The sequence below is a fragment of the Anser brachyrhynchus genome (assembly GCF_964034855.1).
Source record: "Anser brachyrhynchus genome assembly, chromosome: 5".
Lineage (NCBI taxonomy): Eukaryota > Metazoa > Chordata > Aves > Anseriformes > Anatidae > Anser > Anser brachyrhynchus.
Window position 1 is genome coordinate 34,110,057 of NC_137699.1, and position 26,625 is coordinate 34,136,681.

Below are 26,625 nucleotides of genomic sequence, written 5' to 3' on the forward strand. Positions count from 1 at the left end.
ATCTGTTTCCAGCCTGATGCTCCCACAAGGAACTCCTGCTTCCCAGAGTTACTCACATATGAGGCACCTCGTGCTCATTCACCTCGCTGCGTGGTTGTGGCTGGCAGCACAGCCAGCCTTACTTCTGCTTCTTGGAGTTGTGCCACAGCCGCTGCCACTGGACAGACACACCTGGAGCTGGGATTACATTTCCATTTTTATTGAAATACAAAAAGTGCAAACCGTGAAATATAAGATTGGTGCAGATTAGAAGGAAATAAACAATGTGACAATACCACCGTGAAAACCCCATCCCTGCACCTAATGAACGTCAACAGAAAAGAAGGCAGGGAACACCAGCAACAAAAGCAAAGCCAAAAATTTTGCACAGGGGCCCCTGTGCTTCAAAGAGGAGACAGGGACCAAACTGGCACTCAGCTCTCTGTCAAATTTGCAGACATTGCCACAAGGCATCCAGACGGCTGCGGCCCCCTCTGCACTACCCAAAACCTCTGATGTCACAGCGCAGCTTGGGGCAGGGAGCAGGGAGTGACCAGGGGCAGTTAAGACAGCACCGGTCTTAGCAGAGGGGAATGGCCTAGGTGCTAAAAAGCAGAGGGGCGGAATGGAGCAAATTCTCCATCCCCGCAGGGAGAAATGGCTCATCGCTAACCTGAAAGACAAACCAGAGACCTTGGGCTGCTCTACGACAAGGAGAAAAATGACAAAGACGGGCACCCTAACCAGATCCTGTCCCCACCGACACGCAGAGGACAGAAGCAGCCCAGCCAGGCCCGCGCCCAGCCAGCAGTGCTCTCCGCCAGGAGGCTGACCAGCGGGCGAGGGGATTTCATCCCCTGGGCTTGGCAGACGCAGGCTCTCGCGGCCACCCACCCAGCGGAGGCTGCGGGCAGGCCCAGGCCAGTTCCTTGCTCAAGTCGCAGGAGGGATCTCTCCAAAGAAGGCATTCAGGAGGGCAGAGCGCAGAAGCAAAAGCAGCCCCGGTTACTGTGCCTACTCCAGGGCCCCTGGCAGCTCCAGCATGAGGAGCCTCAGAGGAAAGGGGATATTTACACTGGGTCCCTTCCAGGATTTTCAAGCACTTTCCCACCACGAGCAGTAGCAGCTCCCTGAACACCCTCCAAATCTGCTCCCTGCAGGCGCTGACCTGGAGCAGGCTTTTATCCCTGCCTGCAGGGGGTGCACCAGGCTCCTTTTTGCTAAAAAAGGAAACAGTATTTCAAAAATTCACAAACCCAAAAACAAAACAAGAAAAAACAGCCACCCAACAAACTCCAGAGAGAACACAGACACTTGCAGCGATCCCTGCTCTCCCCCTGGAGAGCAGCTAAGCTACACCAGCGCTGCTCCTGGCCACCGGGCACGGACTGGCACTTGCTGCCCCGGAGGGCTGGAACATGCCACCCTCCCCAGAGAGCCGCAGCTGCGCGTAGGATCACGGCCTTGTGCCCCAGCAGACAGGCACTTGCTGTTCCAAGTCGCTCGCCTTGAGCTCGTTTGTCCCTGGAGAAGTTAGCTGGGTTTGCCTTTCCTCTAGGGAGATGCAAGCAAGGCCAGAGTCAGCTGCAGACAGAGCCGGAGCACAAATCTCCCCTCTACTAAAGCCTAAACAGGGGAGGGAAGGAGCACCGGGTGCTGAGCACTGGGCTCTTTCAGCCTCCCCACTCCTCGCAGGGTGCCCAGGAAGCCTTGCCTCCTGAAGTAAATCCTGGGCCAAGTACACCTCTCTCCACACTGTCCATCAGAGCAGATGACTACTCCACAGCAAACCAGCCCTGCTCACTTACTCTAGCAGAGACCGAAGATGAACCAGGAGCCGAGGATCTTCACAATGCTGTGAACTGTTCAGGCTGCAGCAACAGCTCCTATCTTGGCCGAACAGGGAAGATTCCTACTCTTGAAGGAGGGAGACTCAGCAACCTTGTAGCCTCCGCAGGGCAAAGCTCCCCCTACCTAGAAGGGACCAGGCCCAGCCCTGCCCTAGCACATCTCTAGCTCCGGCCTTAGCAATGCCCAGTTCCCACCCACGAGCCGCCGTGCCTCCTCCAAGCCAGCTGGGTGGACCTGCGCTGCCCTGCCACGCTTCCCGTGTTTGCACCCCGCCCCGCTCCAGAGCTTAGCAAAAACAGCCGCTTCCATCAGCCCCGCAGCAGAGGTCGCTTCTTTTCATTACAGCCGGGGCACCAACTTTTGTTCAGGCTAAAATGCTGTGAAAAGGCAAATCCTATTTAGCATCCAGTAGCTTGTAAAAAAATGAGTTCTGTTTGGTCCAAACCATTTGTCCCCGTGGCCAGATGCAACAGGGAGCAGGACTGGCCCAGGCATGCAGGGCACAAGATACAAAGGTAAATACACCAGAGAAATAAGGCGAGAAGCTCCCCACTTCAGAAGCTCCCTCAGGCCCAGGTTAAGGGGAGGGATCACTTTTAGCTCGGGTAACCAGCACGCTGCAACCCAAACCAACAGTGATGCACTGCTCGGGGAAGGCACCGGGCACATCCCGCCCTAAACCTGCCCCGCAGACCTCCCAGTTTTCTCCAGGCATGCCCAGGGCATACAGGATGTATCAGATGAGGCTTCCATGGTAGGATGCAAGGAAACTGAACCGAGGAGGAGAGGGCAGGGCCCTCAGCAGGGAATAGCTGTTCCCTCACAACTTTGGCACACGAGAGCTCAGCACCTGGGCAGAAACCTTTAAGCCAGGCCCGGTGCACTCCAGAGCAAGGGTTAGCCCCAGTCTCCAGACCTTCCCTCACGGCCATGCTCACTGTTGCATTGCGCTAGAGAAAGTTCTGCTCAAACTGAAGAGGAAAAAGAACCACCAAGGCAGTCTGTGCCTGTCAGCACAGATAGACACGCCTGAAGGAGTACAAGAGGCCTCGTGTTGCTGCCACAGGGAAAGGCAGCGATCTTCATAGTGTTCAGCAGTTCAGTGCCACCAGGGCACTTTCTCCTTGCAATTCAGCCTCCCGTCTGTGAAAGGACCCCAGCCAGGCCCCTGCACAGCCAGGTCTGGCATGAACCTTCCCAGCCAGGCTGGAAATGCTGCTGGAGGGACAGCACCTGAGCTGGGTAACTACAGGAGTAACCTCACCCCAGTAAAAGCTGTAGAGTATCTGGAGTGGGTGACCCCAGAGGAATATGGGCTAAATTCAGCTTCCCTGTGTTGCAGTCTGGCAGGTCTACACAGCCCACGTGCTGGGAACCTGTCTTTCACTTGCTGGTCAAAGCCGTGGGTCTGGAGAGGTGTTTGCAAGTGCAGAACACGATGCTACATGAAGCACAAGGGCTGCCTGCTCCCTTCAGTGCTTCAGGTGCCTCTGGGAGACGGCAGGATGCATGTTCAGCGCTGAAAGATGGCACTCACAGCAAGAACACCTCTGCCACAAACCCAGCGAGTCTGCCCTAGCCCTGATAGCCCAGCTGAGGCAAGGGGAGCGAGCTGGGGCTGTTGGGAGATTAAACAAAAAAAGATCTTTGCTGAGGAAGGGACCAGGAGGGCAGAAAAAACGCACGTGAGGGAAGGAGGAAAGGAAGGCAGGTCATCTTATAGGGCAGCAGGCTGGTGATGAGCCCTGGAGGAGCTGCACAGACTGGCAGGTTAGGGAGGACTCCACCCAGCAGCCGGGAGACCAGCTCCCGTCCCCACCTGATGCAAGAGATCTGCTGCTTACTTACACTTTCTCCACCATCTCCACAGCCCTCATTCTGCTCATCACCCAGGGGAGCAATGGTCCCTTTGCACTGGAGACAGCTTGGTCACAGCTCCAAGACAAGGTGGGAAAGAAGGTGGGAAGGTGGGCACAGTGTGCTGGAGTGGGCCGGCCTGGATTCAGGCCTCCACATTCTCAAAGAGCTCCTTCTGGTGGTCCAGCAGGAACTTGGTAAAGGTATTGATGGGGTTGATGGCTTTTAGGGTGATGGCTACATCTTTGGCCCACAGCAGATTCGGGCCAAACACAACCGCCAGGTTGGTGTTTGTCATCTTGTTTCTGTCACTGTGAGCAGAGACCTACGTGGGAAGAAAAGAGACCATTGTGAATCCTACAGAACAACAGAGCAGCTGCCCTCTACCCTCCCCAAAGCCAGAGCTGGCAGACACTCCAGGTCAGTGGAAGGAGGATGGCAGGCAGAAGCTGAAGACCCACTGCCAGAAAGTGGCTGGGGGAAACACAGGACTTTTAGCATTCTGGAGGTGAGGAGCAACATCTTGCCACTTCCCCCATCCCACTATGGCTCAACAACCAGGCCATATGATAATAGGACCAGGAGCACTGCCAGTCAGTACCTCTGCAGTCCAGATCATTATTAACCAAAATGATCTTCCCTCTGGCTAGAAAAGCCTTGCAGTGGCTTCCATAGCAGCAGCAAGTAGGGTGGATCTGTGACCCCTCTCCTAGTCCAATCTTCTAGTCGGTTATTTTTTCCCTCGTATCTCCACTCCGGGGAGCTTTCGGCCTCCCTGCTACAGATCACACTGGCTTAATGCCTGCCTGCACCTCTCAGTCGTGAGACCCCATGTAAGAGGAACATAAGGGAGAGAGAGGCCATCTCCTAGCTTAAGACTTATTTCTTCTCAAAGGGAAGGAGGGAGCAGGCAGGCAAAAAGCTGATGCAAGGCATAGGCAACTGAATCAGAAGACAACTTCCAAGTATCAGAGCAGCTCACCTGCACCAGGAAGGCTGTCAGTAAATGAAGCACTTGGTAGTTTTCTTCTGGCAGACTTTGGAGTGTTTTGCGAACAACATCCACGCGATTCTCCTCCTCCACACCTAAAACGCAGAAGAGATGGGACAAGCAGGTCCATAAGAAATTCTCACCTCTCCACGCAAAAGATGAATACCTCAGCACACATCCCAGTGAAAGCCCAGTTTGCAGCCATAGGGTATCCCATGCAGGACTGGCCCTTTCACAGATAGGGGTGGTTTGGAAGATTTGCCTTTGGCCAATGCAACATGCAGGGTATAGCACACTCTTGTTACAACTCACTCTGGAAGCTGACAACATGGCTGTAGAGGCCAAAAGTGAGGAGGGGCTCGGGTAGCTCCCTCAGGAAGGTCTTGAGAATCACAGCGGCGAGGTGGACATCTTCATACTGCTGGAAATCTACCGGCACACCTGAGAAAGTAAAGCAGAGATTCAGCGTTCACTGGCCAAAGCAGGATCTCCTCCAAAGAATGTGACACGATGGTCAGAGCCCAGAACTGGGGGAGCAGCATTTTAAAGAACGTAAGAGGATAATGAAGCACGAGATCTTCTAACAGAGTGAAAAAATGTGTCCCAAAAGCATATGCAAAGCACTGCTGAATCCATCACTAACTCTTTAGAAAATAGCAAACCAAACAGATGACCAGGTTTCTTGCTTGTCATCTTCAGTCCCTCTGGCATAACTAGACAAACATGGTATACCCTACCCTGAGAAACAAGGAAATATTCAGGAAGGAAAAGGGCAGTGTAGGAAACACGAGCGGGAAGAACTATGCTTTCCACACAGCAGAAATACTATACAGTGTCAGATGCTTCTTCCTTGCAACTCAGGTCTTCCCCCGATGGGGCCTCACCTAGAGTCCTATCAGAGAAATTGAAGAGCCATGCTGGACTAGCTCCAACACCGTTCTAGCTAGACAGCAGGAGTCAGAGAGTGAGACGGGCTCTGCTGCGCTCGGACACTCACCCATGTTGTATTTTTGCTGGACCTCCCTGACAACCTGTGTATTGGCTGATCTCCGGAAAATCCCTTCTGTTGCAAGAGCTGTCAAGTGAGAGCAGATGGAGAAAAAAGATCAGGTATGTGGGAGTCTCTAGGAACGCTGCTCTTAACAATTATAAATCCATGCTGTATGGTGTTCTGACAGTTGCCAACACGTCCCTTTTTTATAGAACTGCAATTCTTCCTGCCTCCAGCAGCAGGCAAATGGTACAAGTAGCATTTGCTACTCTTATACAAGTGGGAGTATGAACAACCAAGAGAAAAAGTTCTTCCAAGCCATGAAAATGCACAGTCTCTTGAAGGCTTATCCCCCTGGGACAGGCCTTTACAACTTATTCTAGATTGCTGCTCTGCTGTTTCTCACCACACACTGGATGGGAACTGAGTGGAGGAGAGGCCACCAAATGTGAAATTAAGAGGGGTTGCAGCTTCCCTTTAACACTTACCATGCTCCTGCAAATGAGCAATGGTCTCTCTGACCACCAGAGGAACAGGAGACTGATCAGGGCTCTTCTCCCTTAGACTGTGGGAAAAGACAAAAGGTTACAAATGACTCATTCTCCCTGCCCTGCTTGCAGCCCCTGAGACCTGAAGTTGCCCACACAAGCACTGCCTTTGATTGGCACTCAGGATCTTGCTATCCCAGTCCCCCAGTTCACCCATTATTCCTGCCTTCTCTCCTGTTCACCCATCGTGCTGTCATTCACTGGAGCAAGTCTGGGATCATTACCACACCACAGCAATATTTATCTTCCACAAAAATCATAGCATGTAGACACCAGGGCAATGGAGTTCCCAGAAGGCAAGGCTGCTAGTTACAAACCAGGTGAAGAGAGTTAAACTACCTTTTGTCTTTCCCTCTTGTGGGAAAAGGCAGAAAGAAGCTGACACAGACATACATGGGATAAGCTTATCCACCCAGTTCCTGTAATGGAAGACACACCAACACAGGAGCCGTCAAGGAAGGCCTGGTGATGCTGAGGCATTCGTGCCACCCTCACTCGGACAGTCTGTACCACTTTATGGTATGGAGGTGTGCACCCCTCATCAGGCCACTACCAGGCTCAGGCACACAGCACCACAGGGATTACATTTGGAAATGTTGTGTTGAAGCTGGGGAATGTGTTCCCACATTGCTTCAGAGGATCTGTCTGGACACACAATACTGGCTCCTCCTCATTCCGCAGCCGCAAAATCACACTCAAGGTTAAAAATATCTCCAACACTTAGCCAGTATCACTATCCCTTGCCAGCATCTGTGTTTGCCTGTGTCATTGTGCAGGAATGGGTGGTGGAAATCAGTACAAGGGTAAGTAGAAGTGCTTTTAAAATAGTAATTATGATATCAAAAAAAAACAAAGATCTGCAGCCCTACTCAGTAAAAATAGCACTGCTGTAAAGACACCTCAATCCACCTCTCACATACTTCCTTTGCTTAGACAAAGTGTTTAGTGGCATAAAGCTGCCCTCATGGTCCTTATTTTGTTTCTCACTTGGTAAGCCCTTGCTGCAGAAACAGCCTCATACTAATTTAGGATGGAGGTTAGGATCCAGTCCCGGAACAAAGAGAGTTGAACTGAACTGAGTCAGTCAGGATCTGGACATGCACACAGTTCCTCAGAAGGGTGATTATAGTTTTGTCGCAAGTCCAAACTGCAAGAAATTTTACAACCACTCCTGCAGCTGTTCAGTTATAAATACAGTAACCTCATATCCACCAGGTCAGAGCAAAAGCAACATAATGCAGAGATACTCACTGCTGGAGCGAGACTCCAAACTGCTGGTTTGGCAGTGGTGGGCGTGGGGGTGTCGGCTTCTGGGGCACTTGTGCAGGCTTCTGCAGTGATCTCAGATATTCATCATATCTGTGGAAAGACAGAAGAGTAAAAAGCCAGTCCACCTCCAGGAAAGAGCACAAACCCAACACTGCACATGACCCGCTGCTAACACACTAGTAACACCTCCAGCCTAGCATGGCTGCTTCCACCTATGCAAAAACAGGACAGACAGCCCTAGAGAAACACAAACAAATATTTGGTTGCCAGAAAATAAAAGAAAAAAAAAAGCAGAAGGAAAGGAAGATATATATGGAATCAAGAGCTGGAGTAGCTGAAGATCACAGCACAAGTAAGAGGTCAGGGCAGCACTGTTTGTGACGAGACAGTTGCAGATGTGTGAGAGGGACGGGTAATCAGTGTGGTTGGACCAAGATTGTGGTAACTTTGGGAAGCCTCAAAGAGGAGCTGAACTGTGCCAAGTGAGCAAAGCAGGTGCCCAGACAGAGCAGACATACACCACAAAGTCCAAGTCAGTGTTAATGTCAATAGCTTGCAGAAAGCCCCTGAGGGGTGGGTGGGCATGATGGGCGCTCCACCGGAGAAGCTTTTATAACTCAAGGACAGAACTGGGCACTGGGGCGCATACACAGGAAAGACAGTGGAGAGAAACAACAGTCTTTATGGCAATTTACCACCACTTCCTCAAAAAACACTGCATAGGTGGAATAATCCCTTCTTCCCTTTGCCATTCATCCAGTAAAATCCCCTCTCATAGAGCCCTAAACAAATGGGAGATAGGTAGCACTCTCACTTCAGCACTTGGCTCGGGATCCCCAGCTGTTCCAGCTTCACGTACTCCTCCAGCTCACTAAGGAAGTTCACGTAAAAGATTTTTCGTCCAAACTTAAAGCTGAAAAACAAGAGACAAGTAGTAAGTGAGGAATCAGGAAATCCAGTATCAGAAGGGTGGACTTCTTACAGGCAAGCAGAGCAGGGGTCTGAAAGAGACATTGATGGGGCAAAGGGGCCAGTATGGCTGAATGGCAGAGATGTTGCCCACGCAGCTCTACAACTCCACATATTTTATCAGGAGATGCCAATACTTCCCAGGTCATGTTACAAGCCCTTGCAGAGGTAGCCTCCCTAAAGCCCTGGCTTTCTCCTTCCTAAGTTCAGCAGTAGGCTGGAGACAACTCTTCAATTATTTTACACAGTAAAATAATAGAGTACAGAGTTAGGATTTCAGCATCAACACGATGAATTAAGTATACTTTGGATCAATACTCTCACTTCCTTTTTCATTATTAGCAGAGCCTGCACCACATTACTTCCAATTGCCTGGATAACCAAGGAGCAGCACAGATCTGCATATTCTGTAGGTAGTATTTCTTGCATCTGAATATTTCTGAGCTCAGAAACAGGAGGAGACAGCATAAGGCAAGAGACAGCAGGGCAGGCTCGGCAGCCTGGACACATCCTGTGTCCTCCCCCCAAGAATTGCCCCATCACTCCGAGGATGTGGGTGATCAGAGGCTTCCTACCTGATCAGAGGCTTGAAGAGAATCAGCAGGGTTTTGATGAACATGGTTGGGTGCACAATGTACAAGGCTTTGATGTTCTTCTTGTACCTGCCAAGAGAAGCTAAGTAAGGATGAACTGTGCTTTAAGCAGGGGAACCAACCTTTTCACAAGCTTAAGGCATCCCAGCTGTTCCATTCCTTTTGGATTCTGCCTCACCACTCCCCACCACTCATGGCCTCTGCTCTTCCACGTTCGGTAGCAGTGTCAGGCTGCCCAGCAGCCTAAGGGCACGCTCTACGTTATTCCAGGATTCACCCAGGAGCAGTGACCAGTCTCACCAAGAAGCAACAGTTATACAATGGTGCTAACACACTTGCACTACTTCCTGGTTTGGCTGCTTGCCTGTTGGCCTAAAGGACGTAACTTCAGGAAGAGATGGGCATCCCATGATTCAGCCCACATCAAACAAAAACCCACCTCCACAAGCAGTAGAAACAAGCAATAGTAAATTATGATCACCAGGCTAGGTGGGGGCAGGGGAAAGACCTGTATTAGGCTACAGAGCAGCATGCTACACCCTCGCCTGCTGCCCCCTACTCACTTGCGATCAAATTCCCTGTAGGCATCTCGCAGCCAGCTCAGGGATGGCTTGTTCTCACTTGTCAGGCCGTGGTGCAGATACACCAGTGTGTAATCACTCTCCACATACTGGTCCAGTGTGAATTTCAGGTACCTGAAAAGAAACAGCTGATGAACTCACTTCATGCTCTGCCACATGGAGGCTCTTCCTCCCTTTGGGCCTCTTTTTAGTGTGCCATAGCAGAGGATTTGTATACCCAACGATGAACATCAGCACTTTGCAAGGACATGTCAAGGTAAAGAAGACATTCCATATAGATTTAGCCTCAGGAATCTAGTACCTGGGAATCATGTCAGGGTTAAGAAGTTAACAGCAGCCTCCGAAGACACTACTCACCCCAGCAGTTTCACGTGATCAAGCTGATGACTTGGGGGCATCCGGCAGGCACTGAACAAAATGACTTTCCTTCCATATTTGTCATCACCTGCAGATGAAATGCCAGAGATTACAGGGAGTTCCAGGACTACGCTGTGGTCTTGGCAGCAAAGGGGTAATGGAGCATGGAAAACCACCATAACAAGGCAGAAATTGAGATTGCCAAAGCTGACAGTAAAGATAAACCTGATTTTCAGCAGAGTTGCCACAGGCCTAGTTTAGGAGCAGAAACGTGAACCCCAAGGGCCTGGCAAGTTGGCAATGTGAACGGAGAACAGAGTCCATGCTCCAGCCCTGAAAGAAGAGGAAGAATTGGAAGCCAGGATGAGTCAGAGCATGTAGGAATGGAGGCCTCCAGTACAGAGCAGAGTACTCAGAGCATTAGTCCTGCAACACTGCTCCCGAGGGCCTGCTCCTGTTGTATGTGTGCATAGGGAGGCACAGGAAAACTGCCCCTCACAGGCTCAATAACCACTCCTCCCCTTCTGCACACAGCCCCAGACCACTCATGGTCCGGTGCATGTGGCTTTTGTTTCACCTAAAGCATCATCCTGCACACAGAACAAAGCGGTTTCATACCCTGAAAACCAAGAAATTCCCAGAAACAGGCAGTCCCAGCCACATCCCAGAGACGAGAAGCAAGCATCATCACAAGCCTCTTCTACACATGGACAAGGTTAGCCCCACCAGATTCTCCAAAGGGGCCTGCAGAACAAGCTGCTGTTCACTACTTCCTAGATTTTTCCATCTACAGCTGCATTTTCCCATTCTGAAACGGAAGGAGCTGCCAAGTGTGGCACAACCAAGTCAACTCTATGTCAAAACCCCAGCACAAAACAGTCCCCACCACGATGGAGCCAAATAACCCATAAAGCAACCTCATCATCTTAGGGGAGGATGCTCCCAGCCACCTCTTGAGGCTTCAGAGACACTGAGCCAAATTTTCCCCGAAGCATCTCTTCATACATAGAGTACTTCTGCCGGCACAGATCTCCAGCGCCATGAACAAAACCCAAGCAGGTGGGCACGGACAAGCTTAGCCGACATGCTGGGGGAACTGACGGATTTAGATAAGTGAGAACCAGGTCACAAATCATTTGGATATGCAGAGTTTGAGGGAAATCTGGTTCTCTTCCAGATGGACACCCCCCCCCCCCAATTCATTTCTATAAGGATGACTTACTTTCTAGCACTAGTGGAGGTGAAATTGTTCCTTTAGTGCGAAGGGTTAAAGTTTTCTTGTCTTTCTGGCTATTCACCCTGCTATGAGAGCTATGTTTTCTTGTCAAATCAGAAGTAGCACAGAGCAGTGAAAGGGGCTACTGAGGCTATATTCAAGAACACCCTCCTCCCTCCCCTACAGCACAACCATCCCATTCAGACCACATCACAGAAAGCAGCAAAGATCTCTACTTATGCAGGATAGCCCTGTAGTACATCATCCCTCCTGAAAGATATCCTTTTCCCCATGCTGGATTTACAGTATTCAGAGCATGCAGCTGTTTCCTCCCCCTTGCATGGGCTCCAGTGCCCAAATACTGCTTGGTTAGACTTGCCGTGCAGCAACTGAGATCTTAAATTAAACCCCAGGAGAGCAAACCTGAGGCTTCCAGGAACAATGCCTGTTTGTAACAGATGACCACTTGCTGCAGCAAAAGGAAGCCAGAGAATTTACATACACAAGCCACAACATTAAGAAGCTGCTAAGCCCATCTTTTATCCCTACCCTGGCCAGAAGCAGATTCCCTCTGCTTTTTCACTTCTGTTTTTCCCTTGCAAGTCTCACTTTCAAGTCACTCAGCAGGCAGCACGAGACAGAACTTACTGATGCACACAAGCCAGAGCCTCTACAAAGGTTAGGGACACTGAGGCAGCACCAGGTACAGACCAGGAGAGGCTGGCAGAGGCCATCGCACTGACATACACATGCGCAGGTGGGGGCAGTTAGGGAGGACACATGACCCAGAAAGCAGGACTAGAAGAGAGTGATGCAAGGATCGTCTGGAACAACCAGATACAGGCACAGCCAGGCCACGAGACCAACATCACATTGCATATCCCACGGTAGCCCACTCTCTGCCTAGCCCAGAGTTTCTTGGTAGCTTGCTGTGAGCTTTAGGGCTGGGTCAAATGCATATGAGCTGTCTACAGAACAAAGATGCAGGGTAGAAAATTCTGGGCAAGAGGATATGGCAAACTGTGACTCTACCCAGTGGTCTTTAACCACTTGTATGGCACCATCTGGAAGACAAAGGATCCTGCCTGCACAGAGCAGCAGGAAGATGGCAGCACCTGAGAATCTGCTGAGTTTTGTAGTGATGAGAGAAAATGGCCACAAAGCCCACCGATCCGTGCAGTTCACAGCTCTGTGTTAAAGACAGAGTAGGTGCTGTCTTCAGTTAACAGGATGCAATTCAGATTGACGTGGATGGTCCGAGGGCATGAAGCAGATGATCAAGGCAGGCCTTGGTTGTGGAGAACTGCAGTACAGCTCCATCTTCATGTGATGCTGCGGGTGGCCGCACACCCAGCTCAGGCTCCTGGGCGCTGACTTCCAAGCTGGACAAATCACAAGTCAGGAACCAAATACCTTAAGCACCTTCCTCCAGAATGACATGAAAGCCTTCAGCAGGGCCTATGCAAAGTCTAGAACCTCATTTCTTACGCAGCCTTGCTGAAGAGGTCTGGAATTGCTGATAAAAGAAAAAACAGACAATCCACGATTCTGCCAAAGGGGAGGTGGCATGTTTCCCCTGGATTATTTACAGGGCCAAGCACACCAAAAGATTACCTACAGTCCCTTGGATCACTGGAAAAGGAGTGGCCTGTTTTGCCTTCCAAATATGAATGAATTTTTGCATGAGAACTACACGGGAACCAGCACGCCCATTACTGAGTTGTGAGTTTCACACCAGTTTCACCACACTGAGCTCAGCCTGTCAACACAAACATTCAAAACCACGGAATGCCAATCCTGCTTCCACCTGATATATATCAGATCAGTCTGGTTTCTCCAGGTACAAAATTCAGCTCCTGAGCATCAAAGATGAACAATCAGTTGGTTCCAGTTTATAAACAAGAACCTAAAGCCCATTCCATGCATTCTTGGTTGCCAGAGGAAACTGCCTCCAGGTGGCCTCTGTGCCTCCGACTGAGCGGTTCCTTATCACATTTGATCTTTCCCAGATGCTCCATCCCTTGTACTGTTTGTCCTCTTGTTTGCAATATTCATCTTACGTATCTACATTTTCACCCCTTGCTTGCAATTGCAAGTACCTGAAGTTTCCACTGAACACAACTGTAGACCATGAAGTAGCTGCTCGGATTCTCAGGCTGTCTGCTACCTCTCCCAGACAAGAAATGCTCAGCAATAGTTAACAACAAACCAACAAAGAAGCAATTATATATGTTAGCACTCACAGAGCACCCCAACAAAGTGCATACCTTTGTGAGCATGTTCATGCATAAAACATGCTTTCAGTGTACTCCAGAATTCAATGACCCCCCTATGGGATGGAATTCAGAATTATTATTTTCTAAACAACGAAGAGCAGGACAGCAGCCAACACGCAGAGCCTACCAGTCAAGACTGCTGCTCATCTAAATAGATATTGACTTGTAGCACTGAGATGCGCTGATTCTCCTGAACGTTGCTGTGGTGCTTTTAAGGCCCAAATTCATTTTCAACTCCCATCTGAAGGGCAGTGTTTCCAATGCACTCCTGAGACATGGAGTGAGAAGACCATTCCTGCGGTTCCAAACCATCAGTGTAGGACCATGCTCCTAGAACAACTGAAGTTTAATCACCAAGGCTAATGTTTTCAACCTGCAGCAAAGCAAACGTGCCAGAGCAGAAATTTCTATCAAGGCAGCAGTACTGTCCTGAGACAGGACTCTGCACTAAACAAATCTGTACAACCAACATGGAAAATACACGCTTGACTTGCAAATCCTGCCATATATTTCTAGGTGTTTCTCCTGAAAAATATCGGTCAGCTTTTCTGACACGATTTGATGCTACCAGTAAAATTGCAGTTCATGGACCCTGTTCATTCACCAAATACCCTCAGCTGAGGATCCCACTTCGATGAAAGATGCAAGTGAGAAGATCGATCCTGGTACTTTGACACCGAGAGAATGCAGACAGATAAAACTTGCCACCAAACACTTCCCACCCCTGGAAGTGTTCAAGGCCAGGCTGGATGGAGCTTTGAGCAACCTGTTCTAGTGGAAGGTGTCCCTGCCCACAGCACAGGGGTTGGGACCTGATGGTCTTTAAGGTCCCTTCCAACCCAAACCACTCTGTGGTTCTGTGAAAAGCTAGTGTCGTCAGTCAAGCAACAAAGCTGACAGTTCAGGGAGAAGGAGGGGACATCGCTACAGAAATCTAGAACACTACACAAGTTTCACAAAGCTTAGGATGCTTATCAGAGCCACCATCAGTAAAAAAAAAAGAACTCCTCTAATGCAATTTCAGGTTCGTGCCAAACTTATGACACAGTGCAGTGTTTAAGTATCCACAGTAGATTTTAGATGCCCAAGGAATTCCAACATGGATGTAGCCTCTCAAGAAAAGAAAGTAAGGAGGTCGAGGTAGCAGCATTTTAATACATGACATCTTATACCTAGATATTCCCAATATCCAAACACTGCCAGAATTATAAAGCCTTATCAAGTGACTAAAGCCCTAACTGATAAAAAAAAACAAATAAAAACAAAAAACAAAACCCCACAACCTAAAGGATCAGATTAAAGAATGTAAAACGAAGGATGTCTCCCACAGCAAATGGTGGACAAGAACCCGTGTGATGAGGATCAGCATTTCCATGGACTGTGTGAAGATCTTGGCCTGCTGTTCAGAAACAGCAGTAAGAATTTCGTACAAGAGTTTGATCTACACCGAGAAGTATGAAAGCACTGGCAGCCAAATCCTTAAGGCTTGGGGCTGAAGGCCAGACTATTAACAAATGCTCAGCAAGCACAGAGCAGTCTAGCACAGCTTCGGGCTGGAATAAGGAACAGGTTACCAAAACACAACATCTCTGCAGCCAAACAGGGAAGAACTTGATAACAGTAGCTTTCAGTTGGAGAATCCAATTTCAGTGCCAGCTGCACAGTAAGTGCATGCAGCAGCAGATCGTCTGAAGGAATGGGAAGCAATCCTAGGATGAACTTCTAAAGCACACATGACAACGAGGTACCTCTGTGTTCGAACTGAACTGCTCCAAGCAGGCCACCACCAGAAGAGGAACAGGATTTACACTGAGACCCGAGAGCCCCAAAGTGCCCCAAGTAAAGCCCGCAGGCCAAATTTGGCTCAGGTGATTCTGCTGTGCCTGAGGCAGAGGTGCAGTCCTCAGACGACAATTTTGTACAGCCTTTGGACTCCTGAAAAATTGCCAGCACAGCCCAAGGCTGAGCAAAGTTTGGGCTCCCCTGAGATAACCCAGCTACAGGCCACGGTCATGCTGAAGGAATACCATCATCTACAGCATCACAAAACATCTACCTACCTGGTTGGGCCCCATCAAGTGCACCCTGGTCTGGAGGAACAGAAACAAAGTTATAGCAAGCCAAGTTTTGCACTCTTTTCCAGAAAGTAACCTTGAGTATAAAGTCTCAGAGTCAAGCCAGATTGCCGCTGGGATGCATTTAGTTGCTGTCTTGCAGCAGTTAAGCTCCTTCTACTTCATCTTTCCCCCATGCTCCTCTCCAAAGCAACCATAACTAACAGAGGTGGTAACTGTACCCAGGATTCCTGATTCTTGAATTTGCAACAAATTCTGTATAATCCTAGTCCAATTTCTGGCACTTGCAGTTAACGCTTCCCCCACCAACAAAATGGCGACCGCCATACTGCCACTTTTAAAAGGGTTAAATGCCACAAATCCTGAAAGTCAAGGTCCTTTGAACAACCTCCGAAGTGTACATAGGATGACATCACTCTGTATGAATGACACGTTCAACAGACTGTTTTGGAAGAAGCCAAATTTCACTAACAAGAACGTGAGGACAATTTATATCTTCAACACAAGTTATGAAAAAATCTTATTAGACTCTGAATAAAAAAATAAACTGGCAATTTGGGGTGGAAAAGGTTTCTCTGTTCAGGGAGGAGGTTATGAAGGCATTTATTGCCATCCTCAGCCCCTTTCCATCTCTCCCACAGCCATATATACTCTCCAGACCCAAATGGGCCTGTTGACATAGGAGGCTCGGTAGAGCAAGGCTCTAAAAAGAAACTCTCTGTTCCCTTGATCTCCCTTAGGAACCGTAGAAACTCAGACTCCTTAGAAACTCTCCATTCCCTTGATCTCACATCTCAAAACACGGTGCAGAAGCTGGGCTGCCTTTGGATGGGCCCAATTCCACAGAAGGAACTCATCATTCTGTATTGCATAAATACTGTTAAAAAAAAAAAAAGAGCAAAAGCCAGAAACTACATTCAAATGCAGCAGAAATGCAGGCTTCCCGTGTTAATGGAGCCAATAATGATGCACCATACTGGAAAGGAAAAGGACCCTTATTATCAGAGGGGTGCAATGATGCAACCTACTTCCTATGCAAGCTTTGTCTGCAACTTCTGCCTTTGCCTGCTTAGTGCAACAGCAGCTACTGGTGCTTGCTCCAAGATCGATTTTATCTCCCCACATCAGTCACCACCACCAGCAAATCATCAGCATCAGTTACAACTTTGACACCTGCAGCCAGCTGTGATGCTTTTTAGGTAGGTTTGGTACCTGGCACAAAGAGTAAGATTCTCTGCCATCTGAGAACGCTCAGGAAGGTACGCCTCCAGCTTGCCACCTTGCGAGTGACCTGCATTTCAGTAGCAGGTCTTAATACACACTGGCATCAAGCCTTCTCTGCAAGGGCAGCCCTACAGACTTCCATGTAATGGTGGGAGGCAGCAGATTTCCCACAAGACTAGCAGAAACGCGCTCTGAGCTTCAGCAAGGCATTGAAGTCACTGGGCAGGGACTACGTAGCAGCACCTTTGCCGTAACAGACTTAGCAGCAGGACACAGCATCTCTTAAACTTATCAGAAGTTTGGGACGGTTCATCAACAGCCTTCAGCCAGAAGCCTGTGTTTCCTCCAAGCATTACATGATGTAAGGAAGAAAAAACACATCCTTTGCAGAAGTGGTTTGTGCAGTGAAACCGAGCTACATCTGCTCCAACTTTTAGCCACGTGTAAAGACAAATTTATTTGCTACAGCACTCACAAAAAGAACTCAGAGTCAAGAAGAGCACAACCACACAGAGACCTCTCCACAACCTCCGTAAGATGCTCCAGAAACAAACATCTGAGGGCAGGTCTGAAAGGACAGGCAAAGAGCATCATCTCTTTCCTTCCAAAAAGCATTAAATTCCCGAACCAAAACAAGCTTTCCTAAAACTAAAATATTCTGGTTCATAACGGTGCCACCATATCCCCTTGGAACTGTGGCGTGGATGCCTTTAGCCCAGGCTCCCTGTGAGGCACCCCCCTAGGAACAGCAATGACATGCCGGCTCCATCCGGTGGACAAAAAGCAGGTCGTGATCACGCACGGCCTCTTCCAGGAAGGTCCCAGCCCCCAGGAGAGATAGGAGCACAGGGCACGAAGGGGAGCTTCCATGAAACTGCTGCGCTATTTTGAAGTAGGGAAAATGAAAACAGAAACATTTTTTTATGGCAAACTCTGCAAAATGTTTTTTGAATAATTTCCTTCCTCTTAAGCCAGATAGCTGTGATACTGAAATCTGGCATGACTTGATTTGAGTCACAAATTCAAGTCAGCAAGAAAACGAGCATGCTAACTTTCTGTAATCAGAACTGGGGTTTTGTTTGTTTTGGTGGTTGTTTTTTTCTTTCCTTTTTTAAAAATGTTTTTAAAATAAACTACTGTCTATTAACCCGTGCACCAGCCCACTAGAAGCAATTACTGCTCCGACCACACAGGATAACCCTGGGATTTCAGCCCGAGGACAGTAACCAGCCTTCTGCTTTTGTCCCAAAATAGCATCAGCACCCCAGAACGTATTTCAGGGAAAGCACAAACAGAATTAGCCATATGCTTTCTGCTCTGAAGTGAAGAGCAGGGAAGAACACAGAAGTGAAAGCTCATAAAACAGCAGAATGGATGAAACTACCCTTGATCTGCTGCCACCTGCTAATATTTACAGGAGAGCTGGGGTGGAGCCGTTTTGTTTCAGACTCAGCGTGGCAAACGTTCACTGCACCTAAAAGTGCTGACAAGCACAGCTCGTCAGTAGAGCCAGAACCAAACAGTTCCACTTTAATCCCCCAGTGAGATTTTGACTCCCCAGGCTACTTCTAAAAGGATTTTTCCAGATTTCCCCAGATTGTTTGCCTCCAGTGACAGCCCAGAGAACATTACCCTGTCCGATTCTCTGAACAGTTAATGTTATTAATTATTGACCAAGAAAACTGAACAAACTGCTTCAGCTCCAGCCCCCACTTTCATAAATCCTATTTCCAGGAGATGAGACAGCAGTGAGCCTCAAAACGAAAGTGCCAGCAAACCCACTATGTGGAGTTGAGCTTCTTTACCCAGAAAAGGCATTGCACCACATTTTGTGGTGGGGACTATCAGACATTTTCAGATAAACAGGCTAGTGGTGGAAAGTGGCTCATGGCAGCCAACAACAGATGGCTCTGTGAGATGCTTCTGCACTATGCAGACACACAAACGGGACCAGGAAACTCACTAGAAACACAAATTCAAACCATGACGGGGAAGAGAGGTCCTTCAGAAGGCAGGCACACCTCCCAGGCAGCCATCTTACCACCCTGAAATGCTTCCAGGAAGTTAGGTAATTCTTCATGTGCTATCCTAGACGTCTGTGTCAAATGGCTGCTTTCCAGCACCACTGAGACGCATCATCTCCTTCGCAGCGATACTCAGCAAGCTTGTAAAACAGCCGCCGTGTTACCTTGGAACAGGAATCCCGCAGAAAGGCTGGTGCCTACATCAAGGCAGAGCACAAAGTGTGTGCTGGGTTTGGGTTGACATTCCAGTCTTATCAATGTCTGCGATCTAAACACTCTGCTAAGCACTTGGGCTTTGTCTGGAGTGAACAACAGTACAATTTAACTCACCAGCTCCCAGACTTTGGGAACGCCGGGTACCTCTGCCATTTGCATTACAAACGCTCTAGGTACTATCACTGAAACGGCAGGACTCCACACGTTTGTTCCCTTGCAGTTTCGGCAGCAGGGAGACCAGAGTGCAGACCCAAATTAACTCCAGCCCTGGAACTCCAGCCCCATGGAAAAGAAGGTTACTAACACATCCGCAAATCAAAGCGCTTGTAGAGAATGTGGAAGACACAATGGCTCAACTGCTAAACACTCTGCCTGTCATCCTAAGCAGCCAAAGGCACAGAGGGAGACAGAGAAGGTTTTGAGTTTGCCATTATCATTTTGTTCCCTAAAAATGTAACATGAGAGGTTAGGAGAAAGGAACTTCATTCTAGATGACAGCCTAGGAAAGAATAATGTCAGGACAACTCTTGCCAAGGTTCTTGCCAGTGAATCTTTCCTCTCTAACCCAGCCCAGCTGCAGAACAACCCTTTATCAGGAGGACTCCAGCTTGCGCTTCCGCTTCTCTGCAAATTCTCACGCGGGGCAGGAATCAAGGTACAGAGAAATGGCAAGAGGAAGGGAAGGAGGTGGCTGCAGATGATTAAGGAGGAAGCGTGTCAAGTCCCAACAGGCTGAAGAGGCTTTTTTTCTTAAACAGGGAAGGCAGGACAAACTAGAATGACCATCCCTCAGACTTACCACAGCAACCTAAAAACTGTCTCCAAGAGTTTCTCATGGAGGTCCCAGCTGTAAATGCTGAGGGTTAGTGTAATTAAAATAATATTGACGAGACAACTACACAGAAGAAATCAGAATGCGACCCCGAATGATCAGGTCCTTCCTTGCAGTGGGTCCCAGGCCTCTCCCCCACATTTCAGGTTTCTAAAAATGCTGTATATGGACAGGATGGCAAACTGGCCATTTGGATACAACAGAGAGCTGCCACACTTAGTCAGTCAACTGAGGGAGCTCACAACTAGGTAATTTGTGTGATATTATCATATAGAATCCACATCTTGTGCTTAGGGCACAATCAAGGGTCACACCTAAAACAATTTGACAAAAGTGACCAAGTCCTGCTAATAATATAATCCAGACAGTAAGACCCAAGAAAGAATGCAAGTTTAACCAAGGTCAATGGAAAATTGCACGTATTGCAAGCATTCAAGAAGTTTGGTGCTCCTTCTCTTTATGATGCCAGCTGTCATTGCCACTCGGGCCTGGCACATAGCAATGGCCCCCACAACTCCGTTACAGAGACCCTTCCTCAGCCCAGCTGCTAAGATATCCAAGGAGAAAACAGAGAGAAAAGACTACCTGCTACTTCCACAATGTGGTGCCTGGCGATATCGTAGTAGGGATCATCCCACCGCAGGTGAGTGACGGGCTCAGGGGAGCCTTTGGAGTCCTCTGCACAAAACATACGGAACAAGCAATTAGAAGAAGGGATCTGGATTGGCTGTCCCACGTGCCCTTGAGCTGTTTTCCCTGACCTCCTTGGGCAACGGTTCATAGCACAGGAGTTGACTGGATTCCTACAGACTTTCAGAGCAACAGCCCAGTTCTCCAGTCCTACTTCCCATATGGAATCTCAAGACCTTTCCATCCAGGACGATCAAACTGTCCTGCAAGAGACCGTAACAGAGGACACTCGAGGATTTACAGCGTGTCCGTACTGTCACCATCAAAGCACAGTCCGTGCCAGAATTGAGAAGAATATATTTACAAAGAATATATTTACAGCAGCTGGCTCCGAGCTTTCAGTGCTATTCAATGGCAGGGCTAATTCGCTTGGGCGTGGTGCAACAGTAATGGATCTATAAAGCTTTTAGATGGAGCTGGGACTCTCTCCGTATGTAGATATGACCACAATGATGCAGGACAAACAATTCCTTTTTGGCCTCAAGCCAGACCCCTAATTATTAGGATACTTACCTGATTTGGGGAATGCAGGGACTTCATCTGCTGGCCAGTTCTTATCGTCTATGGAGGCCAGCTTGAGCTGGCTGAGGGACTGGCTGGTATCATCCAAGTTCAGGTCATCCTGAAGCTCTGAGAGCGGGTCTGTAGCCATGGTGCCCAAATACCGCCGTTTGCCTTGCAGCGCCTAGAACACGGACTGCAGAGATTGCTAGGTGAGACAGCGAGATCGCAAGTTTCCCTCCTCAAAGAGGCTCTTCCCCTTCTCCCTGATTTCCCCCAAAGCCTGCCTTTTCTTCACCTACCCCGAGACTGTGCTTCCCCTCCCCCTCAATATAAGCAGGAACTCCTCCTCCTCCCAGAAGCACCGACATATGTCAGATTTTTTGTGCCAGTTGCTACCAAAAGGACATTGGGAGCCTGTACCAACCCGCTCGGTGAGGCTCTGCTTGACCACAGCTGTGTCCAGATCGGTTTCTCTCCTGGAACAGGAGCAGCAGCGAGCCGCCGAGGAAGGCGACAGGCTATGCCAGCCCCTGCCTGACACACTCACTGCAGCTAAGAGCTCCCCCTCCCTCCGAAGGGCTGGCACAAAGCCCAGCGCTTTCCACAGTTGGCCCAGCGCTGGAAGCTTTCCCAGGAATCACCCCCCCTTCTCCCCACAGGGGAGGGCCAGAGCTCTCAGCAACACCAAAGTGGGTGCCTCGGTGCGCTGGGATCTGCACGCACAAGTGAACAGCTCAGAGCTTCTCAAAACAGGATTTCGTAGGCTGAGCTAGTGAGACATGGGGAACAACACACGTACCACCCTAACCTCCCTGCAGGATCATCCAGCAGACCCTTTCTACTACACAACAGCGAGAAGTACAGGACTCGTCGCTTTAACTTAGAGCCCTATTGCCAGAAGGAGCATTCCCCACCAAACGTGCCACACCACCGAGGGGACCAAGGAATCAAGAGGGTCCAAGAACCAGACAACTGCGTTTGCTGTTGCTCGCCAATATTTCTTGCTCTCACCTGGAGCAGAAGATATGTCAAGCCCAGCACCGAGCTGGCACAGCACGCAGCACCTTCCAAGGGTACCAACTCTTTGGGAGACCCCTAGGAAACAGTTGTTGCCCTCTAACGTCAGTCTCCTGGAAATAGGCAAGGAAACACTGGGCAGGACAGACATGCAGACCTCAACTGCCCACACAGACCCAAGCCAGCATCACCACACGGACGGCAGCCCAGGGCCAACAGGCTGCGAGCCAAGAGGAACTGTAGCAAAACAAACTGACACCTTGCATCAGCAAGATTCCCTGTAACGCTGGTTCTCTGACAGGCTTGTGCTCGTCTTCCATTACGAGGGGAGCACAGGGTTCAAAGATGATCTGAGGAGGCACAACACCTTTCTGTGGAAAGATGATACCCAGAGCAAGGCTATTTCCTTTAGCAGAATGGAGGGGGGCAATGACGTTTTGCATCTTCCATCCCCAGAGCTTGAACATGTGCATCTACCCAAAGATGAGCAGGCAGCCACTGGGATGTGAGCACAGAACTGGATAGTCAGCATTTGTCGCCTGTCCCTGGATTACTCCCTGGGAGGACAGGAGGTGTAAGCTTATCTCTTACTCATCAGTTTACAACCAGTTTTCACTTCTCACGGGCTCCCAGCGGGCTGGGAGCTATTGCTAAGCAAACGAAATTGGATTCCCAAAACAAGAAAGAGCAAGACATACACGGCGGTAGATCACCAAGGCGGAATGGCAAGCACAAAGGGTCTGAGCGCTGCAGCCAAGCGGAGGCCCAAGCAAAGTTATTCCCTGCCCTCCTCCCCCAAGGGCTGAGAGCTGTCTGACCTCTTCTCTCACAGGGGCAGGGAGCAAGAAATCAGGTTCCTCTGCACCATGAGCTCATGCTGGAACCACGCAGCGGCAGGGCCAAGCGACAGCCAGCTCCCCACCCCTAGCAACTGCTCAGATTCCTATGGTAACGCCAGGCACCAGTGCCTGTGACTCAGTGTGCTTCAAGCGCTCCCCGCTGCGGCTCGGCAGCCCCACAACCCAGCATCCACGGCCCCACAGGGCTGCCCGCTGTGCGTGTGGGCCCCGAGCGCACCCAGCTCCCAGGGACTTCCCGGCCCCGGTGGGGACAGAGGACCTACCTTCACCCACTGGCCCTGCGAGACGCCTTCCAGTTCTCCAGAATGCCCCACAGCAACTGCGTCCCCAGAACAAGGTCCCAAAGTGCTCCGGGACCAAACCCAAAACTCCCTACAGAGCAGCGGCAGCACTGCCACGGGGCCAGCGAGCCACCAGGTCTCATCACTTCTCACTACCAGGATCACAACTTGGCTTCAGAGACAACTCACAGCGCTTCACCAGGGCATAAGTGCAGGTTGTTAGACATCACCGGGGGACTTCCCCTTGGGCACGCTCCTAAAATTAATCCTAGTGTGGCACCATGAGGTAGAAGGAAGTCATCACTAGGATCCTTACAGCTCCACATTGGAAAATGAGCCAAAATAGCCTCTTGCCAAAACCTTCCTTACCCCTTGGAAGGCAGACCAGACTTGCCAGGTGTCTGCTTTTTTTTCACTATGGGGCAGGCAGCTCCGTTGCTTGGCTCCAGATTAGTGCTTCATGACAGAAATGTTAATGGAAAGAGGATCCAGAGCAGAAGACCTTGCAGACTGCAGGTTCTGCTTGTGAACCAGCCTGCAGGGCCCAGGCAATTCCAGAAGGCTTCTCACAGAATTTTCCCCAGTCCTTTACCAACTGTGCAAAAGTCAAAAGCACAGCGTCTCCCACATCAGAGCAGTTCAGAGAAACACAACCCTCTCAATACCCAGGAACTAGCAGGCACTGAGAAAGAGACCTGGAGCTGAAAGTTCAGATGTAAGAAATTAAATATAAGGGCACACATTTTATTTTCTGACAGAGCAGCTGCACAAGATTCCTACACAAGATTTTCCCTGTCTAGCCAAAAACGACCTGGAAGCAGGACCTGTCGTTGAACAGAAAGTGCATCCTGCATCAGTATAAGGGTGAAGTAGTTGTCAAAAAACCAGCATTTCACCAGACATAATGCAATTTAAGATCCCCACGGTTTTTAGATAAATGTCCTGACAGGATGCAAATTGCACACCCTGCACAGCCAATGAAAATGTAAGGAAAGTGATGCAGCTAGATTTAAAAAGTGAGAAGCCTGCTCAAGCATTTAAAAACTCAAGAATCACTCTTGACATCAGAAGCCTGGCTCTAATGAGACAACTACTTCCATTTTTCCAAGTGTTTTCTGCACCTTTCCTGGTGATCTCAACGCTTGCTGAGCCATGTGCTTGGCTCTCTAATAAAAACTGACTTTTTGGCTAACACAGAGATGTGTGGAACAGCACGTTCTGCAGGAAGACAGAAACCCCAGCCCTTTAAAACACGGTTTTTATTGCTGGACGCTCCTTGTACAAGATCCTACCAGAATTCACCCAGGGAAGACAGTTCTCTCTTATCTATGAAGTCTTGGAAGCTGCTGTTCACACAGACGTTTTGGTGGGTTTTTTTGTTTGTTTTTTTTCCATTTCCAGTTTCACTACTTTGCCATCACTTATTTCTAAACGGTACCTACTCTGCAGTTTCCTTTTCCTGTTTTTCTTCCAGACATACTATTAATTCAGAAGTAAATCTGCCCATCAAAATACGTACATGTGTTAGCACACCCTGGACTTGCGCTTACACCCAAGGAAGAATAACAAAAGGCAAATGGCTCCTTCTCCCCAACCAATTAACGAAGCGATGCTCAAACCAAACAGGAATCCCAGTTCTGGGGTGGCTCTATTATTTTTCTGACTCTGCTGCCACTGACAACTCCTCCCAGTTTAGTTTCATTTGCACCAGCGTCTGTTTTGCTGTACACATCAGTCAACCCCCTGCACTGCCCCACACAGAGTTATCCCCCAGTCAGTAACATCGCCCCAGCCACGAACGCCTCAGAAGGAAGCGTCCCTGTTAGGTACGGCCCGCCTGGAGGGCTGCTCTCCCCATAACATAACATAACAAAACACGACACAACAAAAAGCAGCCAGCTCCTCAGCAGCAGACCTTACAGCTCCTCAGGAAAAAGCCCCAGGGCCGAGACTCACCGGGAAGTCCATCCTGAGTCCTTCCTCACAGCAAACTGATACCACCCTGGGCCGAGGCTGGCTTTGCCGGGCTCCCCGCGACCAGCCACCTCAGGACAGGCACACTGCTGCTCCTGGAAACCCTTTTGTTCCCCGTTAGCACGGCGGCGTTTCCCATCTGCAGCCTCCCTTCCCCAGCCGCCCCAAGCCCCTTGCTGCGGGCCACCCCCGTGCCCGCTCAGGTTCACCCCGACTGACCGCCAGCCTCCCCGGGGGGGGTTCCGAGGGGCCGGGGAGGAAAAGCGCGGGGCTCAGCTTCCCCTCACGGGCCGGAACCGCTTACACGCAGACCCGCCGCTGAGGACCCGGGGGGGCAGGCGGAGCCCCGCTGCCCTCTCCCCCTCTCCCCGCACCCCCGCGCTGCCACCGGCGGAGGGCGCAGCCGGCGCGGCCCGAGCCCCGCTCGCAGGCCCCGCTGCCAGCCGAGGGACCCCGTTTCCAGCCGAGCGCGCCCCGCCGCCTCCCCGGCCCCTTGCGCCGCCGCCTCCCGGAGGGCTCAGCCCCGCCGCCGCTACCTGCGGCCCGCCGCCGGCCTCCTCGCGGCCCGCCCGGGCGCCCCGCATCCGGCGGAAGGGCGGCGTGTCTCCGGGGGAACGCTCCCCGCCCCGGCCGCCGCCCCCTCGCAGCGCCTCGGCCTCATGGAGCGCCCCGAGCCCGGTAGCGGCGGCGGCGGCGGAGGGCGGCCGGGGCCCGGGGCGGGCGCGGAGCCGGCGCTGTGCGCGGCGCTGCGGGGCCTGCCGCCCGGGCTGGCGCTGGGGCCGTCGCTGTCCCGGCGGCGGGGCACGGGCGTGTGGTGCGTGGGCAGCGCGCTGCCGGCCGGGGCGCCGCTGGGGCCGCCCGGCGCCTGGGAGAGGTGAGTAGCGGGGGCGGCGGCCGCCGCCGGGGGTGCCGGTGCCCGGTGCCGGTGCCGTCCCCGACGCCGCGGCCGTGCCTTGCAGCCTGGTGAAGCGCAGCCCCGAGGAGGCCGAGGCCAACGTGGCGCTGGCCTGGGCGGGCGGGCGGCTGCAGCTGCGGGCGCGGCGGCACATCGCGGCGGGAGCCGAGCTGCTCCGCTGGGCCCCGGAGCCCCCCGCAGGTACGTGCCCGGGACGGGGCGGTGGCGGCCCGGCCTTCGGGGGGCTGGAGGATGGGGAGGGATGGGGCTGGGAGCCCGCAGCGGGGCCGAGCCGCCGCCTGGTTGCTGGCACCGGAGCCCCGCCAGCACTGCTGAGGTTTTGGTCCCGGCCCCGCATCGCGCTTCGCTGCCGGGTGGGAAGGGAGCATGGGGTGCTGCTCTGTGCCTGGAACGAAATGCTGGCTGCGAAACACTGCACGGGTACTGCCGGGGGTGAGGGAACAACGATTCCTCCCGCCTCCCCCAGTTAAAAACAAAACAAAACAAAAAGTCACAGAAGCGACGGTTCTCATGCCAGAGGCCCAGGATTACTGT

At 50.8% G+C, this 26,625-nt stretch overlaps 2 protein-coding genes across 5 annotated transcripts in view; one reads left to right on the forward strand and one right to left on the reverse strand.

The window, feature by feature from the left end:
• Nucleotides 1–178: 178 nt before the first annotated feature.
• ARHGAP1 (Rho GTPase activating protein 1) lies at nt 179–25,850 on the reverse strand. Of its 4 annotated transcripts, none has more exons than XM_080594690.1 (13): nt 25,712–25,850; nt 21,053–21,236; nt 20,435–20,527; nt 9,987–10,074; nt 9,612–9,743; nt 9,031–9,117; nt 8,301–8,399; nt 7,469–7,576; nt 6,158–6,234; nt 5,676–5,753; nt 4,991–5,119; nt 4,670–4,773; nt 179–4,012 (listed from the first exon to the last, which is right to left on the reverse strand). In XM_080594690.1, the coding sequence occupies exons 2-13, from the start codon at nt 21,189–21,191 to the stop codon at nt 3,833–3,835; spliced, it is 1,314 nt and encodes a 437-aa protein (XP_080450816.1). In that variant the 5' UTR covers nt 21,192–21,236; nt 25,712–25,850; the 3' UTR covers nt 179–3,832. The 4 variants fall into 4 exon arrangements, with proteins under 4 accessions (XP_080450816.1, XP_080450818.1, XP_080450817.1 ...); XM_080594692.1 differs by lacking the exon at nt 25,712–25,850 and adding an exon at nt 25,395–25,655; XM_080594691.1 differs by lacking the exon at nt 25,712–25,850 and adding an exon at nt 25,158–25,360.
• LOC308196568 (uncharacterized protein) overlaps nt 25,815–26,625 on the forward strand; it is a 19,058-nt gene continuing 18,247 nt past the window's right edge. The window contains exons 1-2 of the mRNA XM_080595705.1: nt 25,815–26,049; nt 26,135–26,271. Coding sequence (XP_080451831.1) covers nt 25,835–26,049; nt 26,135–26,271 — 352 coding nt within the window. The 5' untranslated portion in view covers nt 25,815–25,834. The remainder of the gene's footprint in view (nt 26,050–26,134; nt 26,272–26,625) is intronic.